At 35.5% G+C, this 12,500-nt stretch overlaps 1 protein-coding gene and 1 long non-coding RNA gene across 2 annotated transcripts in view; one reads left to right on the forward strand and one right to left on the reverse strand.

Annotated features, from left to right (window-relative positions):
* LOC136854980 (uncharacterized) overlaps positions 1–12,500 on the reverse strand; it is a 213,281-nt gene that overhangs the window by 186,888 nt on the left and 13,893 nt on the right. The gene's annotated exons all lie outside the window — the stretch shown is intronic.
* LOC136854701 (zinc finger CCHC domain-containing protein 10-like) lies at positions 2,589–3,368 on the forward strand. The gene is made up of 2 exons (XM_067131287.1): positions 2,589–2,688; positions 2,959–3,368. The coding sequence occupies exons 1-2, from the start codon at positions 2,589–2,591 to the stop codon at positions 3,366–3,368; spliced, it is 510 nt and encodes a 169-aa protein (XP_066987388.1).

The following is a 12,500-nucleotide window of genomic DNA, read 5'->3' on the forward strand; positions in this document are numbered from 1 at the left end:
CCCCACGATTCCCCCACACCTTCCAATCCCCAAAACCCCCAACCCCGAAGGTGTTCATGGTGGTTCCTTATGTTGCTTTGGGTGTGCGTTCAACCCCACAGTCATCAGGCCATTCTGTAGGCCCAATCGTGTTTGTTTTTCATCTCAGTCTGAGAAGCTCGGCAACTGAGTCTCACTGAATGACTCAATTCATTTTCCTGCTGTGGAGAAACAACATTTTAACCTAACCACTGGAGTTGGGCTGGCTTGCCCGCCAGCCCGACCCAGTGCCAGTCCAAGCCCGAAAAAATAGGGAGGCTGAGTCGTCCGTAAAAATGTCTGCCAAAACAATGAGAGAGAGAGAGAGAGAGAGAGAGAGAGAGAGAGAGAGAGAGAGAGAGAGAGAGAGAGAGAGAGAGAGAGAGGTTTTTATATAAAGTTTGTGAAATGCTAAAATAGAGTTGCTGTGGGATTTGGCCTAGGCCCTAGAGTCTACAGTACCATGCACCTAGCGTTTGCTTTCTGTTCTTTTAAATTTTATTTTATACATTTCTAAGAATAAATTCCAAAGAATAGAAGTCAATGATAGGTGCATGGCACCATAGACTCTAGGCCTAATACTACTCTCTCTCTCTCTCTCTCTCTCTCTCTCTCTCTCTGTCTCTCTCTCTCTCTCATACTGTTTGTGGGTGGTGGGTTGTGACAGTAAGGTTGTATGTGGAAAGTTGAAGGTGGAGATTGTGAGCAGAGCATTGTGGGTTTCAGGTTGTGAATAGAGGGTCGTGGGTTTGAGGTTGTGTGTTGAGGGTTGTGGATTGATGGCTGTGGTTAGAGGGGTGTGGATGTATGTTTGTGTGTAGTAGGTGAGTGTGGGACTGTGGGTGGGTTGTATGTGGATGGTTGGTAGAGTCCATGGGTGGATGGACTGTGGGGAAGATCAGAGTGGATGACTGGGTGGGGGCTTGTGGGCAGAAACCACATGGATGACTGGGTGGAGGTTGTGAGTGTAGGGTTGTGGGTAGAGACCAAGTGGATGACTGAGGGTAGGGGGTTGTGAGTGTAGGGTTGTAGGTAGAGACCATATGGATGACTGTGGGTGGAAAGTTGTGAGTGTAGGGTTGTGGGTAGAGACCAAGTGGATGACTGTGGGTGGAAGGTTGTGAGTGTAGGGTTGTAGGTAGAGACAAGGTGGATGACTGTGGGTGGAGGCTGTGAGTGTAGGGTTGTAGGTAGAGACCAGGTGAATGACTATGGGTGGAGGGTTGTGAGTGTAGGGTTTTGGGTAGAGACCAGATGGATAACCATGGGTGGAGGGTTGTGAGTGTAAGGTTGTGGATAGAGGGTTACGATGGTCAGGGGTGCAAGGTTGAACGTGGAGGCTTGTGGGTGGAGCTGTGGGTGAAAGGCTGAATGTAGAGTAGAGGAAGCAGTGGATAGGTGAGGTGGGAGGGTTGTAACTGGATGGCGAGGGTGGATGACTGTGGATGAGAGTTTTGGGTGTGAAGATGAGGTAGAGGGTTGTGGGTTTGTTGTATGTGGAGAGTTGTGGGGTAGAGAGCAAGTGGAGCACTGTGGGGGAAGGTTGTCAGTGGAAGGTTGTGGATGGACTGCTGTGGGTAGAGGGTTTTGGTTGTTAAGTTGTAGATGGAGTGTTGTGGATGGATGGCCTCTTAATGGTTGAGGGTATAAGGTTGCAGGTGGAACCCAATGAGAAAAAGGATGCTGATTCTGACGCCCACATAATAATAATAATAATAATAATAATAATAATAATAATAATAATAATAATAATAATAATAATAATAATAACAAGGATACCTTTATCATTATTGCTAGTTATTATATATATATATATATATATATATATATATATATATATATATATATATATATATTTTATACATATATAATACATATATACATATATATCGCTCATATGCGAGAACAACGTCATAACTCAAAAAATGGAAATTTGAGTTATGACAACCATAAGATTGCCCATTTTTGCTCTATAATGTGGTAAAAACGACATATCTCTATCTGCAAAACTCACCACTAGAGAGGCAGTAAGTGTCACTATTGCCCTGGCCTAGGTGTTACAAATCCTTGGTGTCAACAATGTCATAATCTCAGTTCCTGTTTAACCGTTATAAGGGAAAGTGCTTTGTGTTGTCAAGAAAAACGTCATATTTTGGTATGGGGTCAGTATTGGTGATATTTTGGTTGTTTAATAGTCTTAAAATGTTCATTGCAATAACGTTTTAATTCTAAATAGTACGTTGTTCATGCAAATATCAGATACTTACCTGTTTATTTTATTCAAAATGTGACGTTCTTGTAGCAAAGTAATGAGCTTTTTCAATGTGTTATCTCAAATTATGTCAATATTTCTACAAACATTTTGCACAATGAAGATAAGCTCTGTCTTTGTATTCCATAATGTGTCGTTATTGCAGAAAAAGTATGTGTGAGACCAAATATATTCATTGTTCATATTTTAACTTATGTCGCTATTTATACAAATGTAGATTATGACCACTGCACTTTATTATGGCATTTCATGTTTATGAACTTCTTTAGCATGTTTTGTTTAATTTTTTTTCAGTAAAATGCATAGCAGAGGTAAGGCATTGTTATCAATGGCATTAAACAAACTGCAAGATGAAAAGAAAGAAGCTCTTCCATCTAACGAAAGTACCTCAGCAGTAGGTTAGTTGTTTTCAGATTCAACCCTCGTCCACTCTTCCATGTGGGCTGGTTTGTACGCATTTACTTAGAGGTTAGGTTAGGTTAGGTTAGGTTAGTTATGGATTTACATATCCCTCCTCTTATGAGAGTTTTTTCTTTATTTCAATTTAATGTATCCTGTATGTGTCTCATAGATGTTTCACATTCAACTGGAACGTTGAAGATATAGGAAAACTTGTTTTCATATTTCACAGCAATTTTTTCTTATTCGCACATTTTACAATTTTCTAGGCCACATCCGTGAACCTTTGAAGAACAAGGAAATTGATTGTGGCGTTCGAGAGTGTGAAGGTAACGATTACATACAATCTTCATCCTCTACATCATCCTCGTCAAGTTCTTCATCTTCATCATCAAGTAGCTCTTCTATGTCTTCTGACAACGAACTAGATTCGGATGATTCTGTAGCAGATAAGCATTATATTCCAGACTATGAAGAAGATACAGACAGTGCTGATGATGACCAGCCCTCTGAAAATATTACCGTTGGTGCAGAAGTTGAAGTAGCAACAGTCATGAATGAGTCTCCAAACGTTGGTGCAGAAGTTGCTGCAGTCCTGGACGAGAATCCAAACGCAATTGGAGAGATCGGTATTCACGAAAATGTGCCGATATTGGTTAGTCCATCCAAAAAGGATTAAAGAGAAAGGCGTGTCCTGAGAATTGAGAAGGAATGTGCAAAAGCGACTACGCAATCAAGGAAAGCTTATGAAATGAAGTCAAAGTTTAATAAGGAGCGAGAAGAACGGAAAATGAAACCGGCGTGTGATGAAAAGTGCCGACTGAAATGTTCCAATAAATTTACGGAAGAAGAGAGAAATTGGATTTTCACTTCATACTGGAATCTAAGTGATATAACAAAGCAGCGTGAATTTATTCGAAATTCTATTCAGGAAGTTCAAACAAGGTACAGATACATCAGAGTGGGTGGTACCAGACAACAAAGAAGACTCAATAATGCATTCTATCTACTTAGAAATTGTAATAGAATTAGGTGTGCAAGGTTTTTTTAGAACACTCTGACATAAACGATCGACCCATACGTACAGTTTTGGAAAAAAGGACAAGGTAGCTGATGTAGTCATGGAAGAAGATCGAAGAGGGAAGCATGGCAATCATTGTACTGTCGATGAGCGGATCAGAGAGAAGATAACCAGCCATATTCAATCAATTCCTAAGGTAGAAAGTCATTATACCCGAGCAAATACAACAAGGACCTTCATTGATGGAAGCAAATCGATTGCTGAAATTCACTGAGACTATGTTGCCAATTGCAAAGAAGAAGGTCTACCTTTGGAAATTACACTCTCTTTCATCGCATTTTCACAAAAGAGCATAACATATCGTTCTTTACACCAAAAAAGGATCAGTGTGATACCTGCACATCCTATCATAATGCTGAAGAGATGGAGAAAGAACTGCTAAAGGAAAGCTATGAGAGTCATCAAAATGAGAAGGAACTATCAAGGAAGGAAAAGGCTATCGATAAAGCATTTCAGACTGCTCCCGTGCTTCAAAGAAAAACCAGGGATACCACACAAGAAGAAAGTTGACCTAATGGAATTATGCAAGAAAAATCTAATTCTGAAGCATCACCATCAATTCTATGAAAGGTCTCTAATCTGTTGGTGAAGCGTCACACACTTTATAATGTGCGCTTATAAAGCATTCAGGAAATAAGACTGAAAGCTTATTTCTATTACTGTACAAGATTTGCTTTATTTGATATGCAGTACTGATTCTATAATAAGAAAAAAGTTTCACTCGACATTAAAAGTTAGGTTTCAATTAATAAAATTTGCATAGACATAGTACATTTTATTTACGTATTTGTTTAGGAATATTTTTGCATTTTAGTGAAAAGGCTTCTTATTATAGTGAATGTACTTTATGATTTAATTCATAACTGTTTATTTTATTTCAGAGTATGGATGCCTGATAATAACAAAAATTGGAATTTAATTTTGAGGTATCAAATGATTGCAATTACTTATATTATTTTTCTAATGATGTTTAGCGACATGATTCGCATAACTGTGATGCCATATTCATCTGTTCTATTCTGATAACCATAAATGATTGAAATAATATCTCTGTCAATTACTCCTATTTTTGTAGAAATATCGTCATAATTCTTCCTAGTACACGCTAAGGAGATCACATTTTGTGCAACAATGACATAAAACTGAATACTTTCACAAAATTAACTATTGCATTGATACTATGAGCTCAATTTCGTGCACCTTCAGAAATATTATGAAGATGTGTTTTCTACGTTATATGAATTAAGCCAAAATGGCAGAAAGTCATTAGATATTTTTTTATAAATTTTTAAATATTAAAATCATCTCTCCTGTAAAAGTGCCTTTTTGAGTTATGACGTTGTTCTCATGCATATGAGTTGATATATATATATATATATATATATATATATATATATATATATATATATATATATATATACATATATATATATATATATATATATATATATATATATATATATATATATATATATATATATATATATATATATATTTATCACACATTACTACAAACTGAAAATAAGACGGGGTGTAGGTCCTGATTGGTTTCGACTTTATTTCAAGCCACTGACGAAGGATTGATACAGAGTATGAGAAGTCACAAATATATACTACAAGAACAGAACTGACGAACATACACAACGTTAGAGACTACATATCCCCTCAGGCCGGTGTCGAGGTAGGAGTGGCATTCAAAACTCATTTGGCTAAAAATCACAATATACTCTCAGGGACAGTGCTGATAAACAAACCATACAAGCGACCTCAGATCCACACCTAACAGGTGTCAGGAGGCAGGTTTGGAAACTCATTAACAGTACCACCCCGTACTGTGTTTACAAATATGATAATCCTATTTTCATACATCTCTACTGCCTACCTTAAAATTTAAACAATTTACAAATTTCTTTTGATATTAAAGAATCAAGTTTATACATCCCTTGACTGATATTCATATTATGGTTGTAACTTTCTTTTGTAAAACTAGATTCAATGATATTCCTTTCCAGTGCATTTTTATAATATACAATCCTTTTTGCCCCTTCCCAGTTGATAGCATGATTGTTCTCACTAACATGTACAAATATACCACTGTTCCCCTGTGCATATCTCACACATTTCTTATGCTGTTCAATTCTTTTTTCCCGTGCTTTCCCGGTTTTGCCAATATAAAAGTTGTCACAAGATTCAGACGGAATTTTATATACACACCCTTAGTATTGTCAGGGGAGTTCATGATAAGTACATTTTCATTGTTTTATTAATTCTAAATGCGACATTAATTAATCAAAATTCTTAAGAGGATGAAGGCTCATATTATTGTTATTATTATTACATATTATTATATATGAATACAAATTTTGTGTGTTGTAAGGTTCTTTTTGGTTTTGATACATAGTCTTTTTTTGCCGCTTCAATGCACTGTTTAATACACTATCAGGATATTTCAATTTACCTGCATTCTAATCTTATCTATTTCATCATCAATATATTCAGGGCTACATACCCGTAATGCCTAAAAAGATAGATGAAAGCACTGACTTTAACCTTATTGCTTTGTCCAGAATAGAATGTAGACATAAGAAGAAATATTAGTGGGTTTTCATACACACTATATTTAAACCCATTACTATTTCTTCGTATGAGGACATCCAAAACGGTAAGCACCCATTATTTTCCACTTCCGTAGTGAATTTAATTGATGGTATTAATTGATTTAACTTGGCAAAAGTTATTTACATCTTGGTTCCCTGGCCATACACAAATTATGTCGTCAACATACCTAACCATGTTACCTTACATGGGATTGTGTTGTTTATCATTTTCTTTTCAAAAATTCCATATATAATTTACTTAACATCAGATAGAGGGTTTCCCCTCACATACCAAAATTTCAGAAATTTACTCATTAAATCTGTAAATTTACAATATTTTACACATAATTTAATCCAGTTTAATTAAAGTACTGTTAGAAAATGGGATATCCAGTTGTGTGTTCTTAACAATTAGATAAAAACGCCATCAGATCATCAATTGGCACCTTTGTGAATAGTGATACTACATCAAAACTTACAAACCTGATTTCACTATTAATCTGTAAACTATTTAGTTTATTTATCAGGTTCACATTATTCATGATATTAGCATCTGAGATGGTACCTACTAATGGGTTGAGAATATCCGCCAAGTACTTCGCTACCTTGTATGGTACGGAACCAACTGAACTGATAATTGGCCAGGCAGGAAAGTTTGTTTAGTGAGTTCTTATTGTACCATACATGTATGGTAGCGATGGAGAGGTCACACACAACTTCTTTATAGGCTTTCGTTACCTTTTAAAAAGGTTTTTCACTTCTTATTGAAACCATTGTTCACATTATCTAACGGGTTCTTATTTGAATCTTTTCTTTATATGTTATCATCACCAAAAGATCTTCCATTTTTTTCTATATATTCACTTTTATTTAAAATTACAAGAGCGCCTGATTTTATCTGCTTTTGTCATGTGTATATTTTTATCTTTTCAGTTCACTGAAAATCGCTACCATACACATGTATACAATAAAAACTCACAAAACAAACTTTCCTGCCAGGCCAATTATCAGTTCAGTTGGTTCTGCATCATACAAGCTTAGCGAAGTACTTAGGTGGATATTCTCAACCCATTAGTAGGTACCATCTCAGATGCTTATATCATGAATAATGTGGACCTGATAAATAAACTAAATAGTGTACACATTAATAGTGAATCCAGGTTTGTAAGTTTTGATGTAGTATCACTATTCACAAAGGTGTCAATTGATGATCTGATGGCGTTTTTTATCTGAATTGTTAGGAGAACACAACTGGATATCCCATTTTCTAAAAGTACTTTAATTGAACTGATTAAATTATGAAAGATTGTAAATTTGAATTTAATGGTAAATTTACTCACAAAATTTTGGTATGGCAAAGGAAAACCCTCATCCCCTAGAAAAGTTAAGTAACTTATATATGGAATTTTTTAAAAGAAAATATTAAACAACATAATCCTACGTAAGGTAACATGGTTAGGTATGTTGATGACATAATTTGTATGTTAGGAAACTAAGATGTAAATAACTTTTTTGCCAGGTTAAATCAATTAAAACCATCAATTAAATTCACTATGGAAATGGAAAATGATGGGTGCTTACTTTTTGATGTCTCATACGAAGAAATAGTAATGGGTTTAAATATAGTGTGTATAGAAACCCACTAATATTTCTTCCTATGTGCATTTCTATTCTGGACAAAGCAATACAAAGTCAGTGTTTTCATCTATGTTTTTAAGAGCATTACGGGTATGTAGCCCTGAATATACTGATGATGAAATAAATAAGATTAGAATGGCAGGCAAGAAACTGAAATATCCTGATAGTGTATTAAACAGTGTATTTGAAGTGCAAAAAAGACTATGTATCAAACCAAAAAGAACTTTACAACACAAAAAAATTTGCTTGTTCTGCCTTACAATAATAATATAAGGAAAGATATCCTCATCTTCTTAAGAATTTTGTGTTAATGTCGCATTTAAGAACAATAAAACAATGAAAAATGTACTTATCAAGAACCCCTGATAATACTAAAGGGTGTATATAAAACCCGTGTAAGTCTTGTGACAATCCTTTTATATTGGCCAAACCGGAAAGCACTGGAAAAAGAATTGAACAGCCTAAGAAAAGTGATAGATATGCACAGGGGAACAGTGGTATATTTTTTACATGTTAGTGAGAAACAATCATGCTATCAACTGGGAAGGGGCAAAAGGATTGTATTATCATAATGCACTGAAAGGAATATCATTGAATCTAGTTTTATAAAAGAAAGTTACAACCATAATATGAATATCAGTCAAGGGATGTATAAACTTGATCCTTTACCATCAAAAGAAATTTGTAAATTGTTTAAATTTTAAGGTAGGCAGTAGAGATGTAAGAAAATAGGATTATCACATTTGTAAACACAGTACGGGGGTATACTCTGCCACGACGACAGGACCCTCTGACGAGGCTTTAAAGATCTGCCCTGATGCCAGTTTTACGAGAACAGGCAACTGACACGTGTGCAGGCCTTTTAAATGTCTTCGAGACAAACCCTGAGGCTATACTTATAAGATTTTAGGGGCTTTCCACTTCCAGGTACTTTAATCTCCTTCCTACTCCGCCCTGTTCTCTCTCTCTCTCTCTCTCTCTCTCTCTCTCTCTCTCTCTCTCTCTTTTCTAAATCTTAGTTTTTTTACATATGATCACCTTATCTATTTTGTCAGTACTTGTAGATAGATGTACATTTATCATTATTACACAATTAGATACTTAAAAGTATTTAATTAATGCTATAGAAATAGGTGTGATATATTTCTGTTCATTTTTCGAATTATGAATTAAAATAAACTTCTTTGTCGCCTATATTATCTATAACGAGGAGTGACGACCATCTAAGTTTTAAAAGACTATTTTTTCAATCAAACTTTTTCCACACCACCACTGAGGTAAAAGTCAAGGTGCGTTTCTCTTCGAGACAGAGGTTTCCCTGTAGGCCTAATCCTCTTTTTTATATATAATTTATTTAGAAAACTCGTCATCAGAGCTTACAGCTATGTTGATGACAAAACTGTCAACCAACTTGTCTACAGCCACATCTTGCCGGGCATCCTTTTTGAATTTTCTAATTTAATTTTCTCTACGTACTCCGCTGCATTCTTCCAGTTTTCCGCCGTGACATTATTCAATGCTTCTTGCACTAAAATTTTAAGGCCTGCCAGTTTGAACATATTCTTTTTCGCTATATAAGACTTTACTTGAGCCCATATGAGCTCAATAGGGTTGTATTGGCAATGGTTCGGTGGTATACGTACTATCTCATGCCCTGCTTCAGTTGCACTTTCGTCAATCTTATACTTTTCTCCCATGTTATTAATATTACTGTCAGTCTAGCGAGTTCATACAGTCAATTTTCAGTAAATCATCACTTGGCTGTTCGCCATTCTCTATCAACCAATGCTTTATGTTTTTTTCTTTCCAAGATGAGGTTGATACTTTTTCCTGTTGCATAGCATGGTATGATGCAAGTTGGTCCATCACGATTGCACAGTTGGGAGGGATGTTCGGTAGCAACTGATTTCTAAACCATTTTCAAAACTTCAGCATTCATCTGTTCATGGTTGTCCCCATCATTCCTAGCTTGAAAAAACCAGTTCTGGTATTGTTGACAAAACCGTCCAACACTTTGAACAGTGTAATTTTATTGACCCAAGTTTCGTCGAGATACACGAATTTCTGACCTGACTCCTTGCGAATATACTGGGGTGATCGTGACCACCGAAAAGCTCCCCAGAGAGAATCTAAGCGGCTATCCGTGATTTAAAATGCACGTGGGATCAGGTGTGAAGTACTGGCAACACCACCAAAAATGATATGCCATATTGATAGAAAATCTGATTCCATTTCTTTGTTATTGCGTAAAAACATTATCAATCGTGAACCCATGTCATAGACTTGGAATTCTGCGTAACGAAAAAAGATTTTATATTTGATATCTGTAATGGGGAAAAATGGTTTTATCTCTCTGTTGTTGTTAGTACATCTGGCAGGTATGCCTTACCTGCGAAGACCCAAACAGCCCTCGAGAGCTTCTTTTCATTTTAGAAAGAGTATAATAGGTTGGCGACGAGATCTGGCCTGGAGGCGTTGGGACCTTCTGGGGCTAATCGCTACTTGAATCTGGGAGTGGCGGTTATCTGGGGCCCCCAAAACATTGCTGAATAGCCGACTTGACAACTGTATACTTGCTTACATATACCCTTGTAACCTGCATGCCATTCATTCACTCTTTAAAGATAAACGCCAGAGAGCATTTGAAACGTCAGAGGAAATAAAACTAAGAAAACAGAAGTCTTTGTCCCTGGGAAACCTGATATACCAGCTACAGGATGAGGAAAAAAAAAGATAATAAGAAGAATAGAGAAGACTCAGTATAAATTGAATGCCGTGGAAACAGCTAGAATTTTTAATAATACATTGTAAGTCCTGTTACACTGTCATTTTGTCTTTACAATTATATATAGTAAATCCTTTAAGCAAGTTTTGAAAATAAATGTCAAAATTACTTCAGTAGCATAATGGGTCAAATAAGTTATTAGTGAAAGGGATTTATAATATATATATATATATATATATATATATATATATATATATATATATATATATATATATATATATATATCAATGCAGCACGAAGGAATGCATGCTTGAGAATATCACTGAATCCAAGTCAGAAGGTGAGTGAAAACCGGGACTTTGAACAAGTACTTTCATAGTTTATTCTGCATTTTCAAGTTCACACTGAATACAGAAGAAGTTGACAGAGATTTATAAAAAAAAAAACAGAAGGGGGCGGGGTTACAGTTTGTTAATCTGAGCAGCATGTTCTTTAAACAAAAAAGACAGGGACAAAGGATCAAGGGATAATCCAGGGTGGAGATTAACATTCCTGGTGGAACATAGAGGTAGAATATCTTTCCTCCAAGTGGTGGAAGCAGATTAAATGAACACAATCTCAAGCAGATTTCTTTTCCGATGGTCGGTGGCCTTGTAGATTACCATTGACTTATCCCACACTGCCATTGTTTGATAAGCCTCTTGAAATGGAATATTTGTGTTGGGAGCTTCTCACTTTTAGTCCTCTTGATGTTTGACCAATATAAATCTTATTACATTCTTTGCAAGGAATACTGCATACAATATTGTTTGAATTGGGTGGGCTATTCTTAGATAGTTCATTTCTAATAATATTATTATGTTTAAACACTAAGTAGATATCAATAGTTTTTAAAATGGGCATTGCAGGAATGAAATTAGGATGAAATGGTAAACAGAGAATATTCTTAAGTTCTTTGTTAACACTGGTTGGATTGTAATGCTTTATTTTTACAAAAGTTCTAAAAAATACGGAGGGTAACATAATGAAGCTTTATTTTATCAATAATTTTAAACCCTCTTCCAAAAATTCAGGACTACAAATTCTAAGAGCTCCAAGATACATGCTGAAAAAATGTTGACACCTTAATTTGTTTAGTATAATTAGAGTAAAAATTGAATATATGACAAATTATTCTGGGTTTCCTATTTACTTTAAAACAAAAATTGGTGTTATATCTGACAACTATGATATCCAGAAATGGTATACAATTATTTTCTTCATGTTCTATTGTGAATTTTATGGATGGTACAAGATTATTAATTGTCTGCAAGAAATCAGGAATAGTTACATTTTCTTTTACAATACAAAAACAATCGTCTACATATCTAACCCAAAACACCTTAGAGAACAGATTTCTTGGAATAAGTCTAGACTCAAAGAATTCCGTGTAAATATTAGACAAAAGTGGCGAAAGAGGGTTCCCCATGGCCATACCAAATATTTGTTCATAAAAATTCCAACTGACATTGGTGAAAGCGTAAATTCCTTCAGAAATGTTTACAGGAACAAGTGACCCCAAAGTCATTATTACCTAGACGATTACGAGCGGACACTGACTCTCCTTTCAATGAATTGTGTGTAATCTCCCTCAAGAAACAGGATTCCCCCGGATTGGATAACAGGGCTACTGAACAGAATTTATAATAGCCTTAGATTCACGCTAAACACACTAGTTCACCGCCTGGATCAAAAATTAAAAAGTCTCATCGACATAAGTGATTGCAATAA

The sequence above is a fragment of the Macrobrachium rosenbergii genome, chromosome 30 (assembly GCF_040412425.1).
Source record: "Macrobrachium rosenbergii isolate ZJJX-2024 chromosome 30, ASM4041242v1, whole genome shotgun sequence".
Classification (NCBI taxonomy): Eukaryota; Metazoa; Arthropoda; class Malacostraca; order Decapoda; family Palaemonidae; genus Macrobrachium; species Macrobrachium rosenbergii.

What these genes read in the sequence shown, in the direction of transcription:
- LOC136854701 (XM_067131287.1), top strand. Translation starts at nt 2,589, where the DNA reads ATGCATAGCAGAGGTAAGGCATTGTTATCAATGGCATTAAACAAACTG. An exon ending in CGAAAGTACCTCAGCAGTAG is followed by an intron (nt 2,689 to 2,958) that starts GTTAGTTGTTTT and finishes ACAATTTTCTAG; the next exon opens with GCCACATCCGTGAACCTTTG.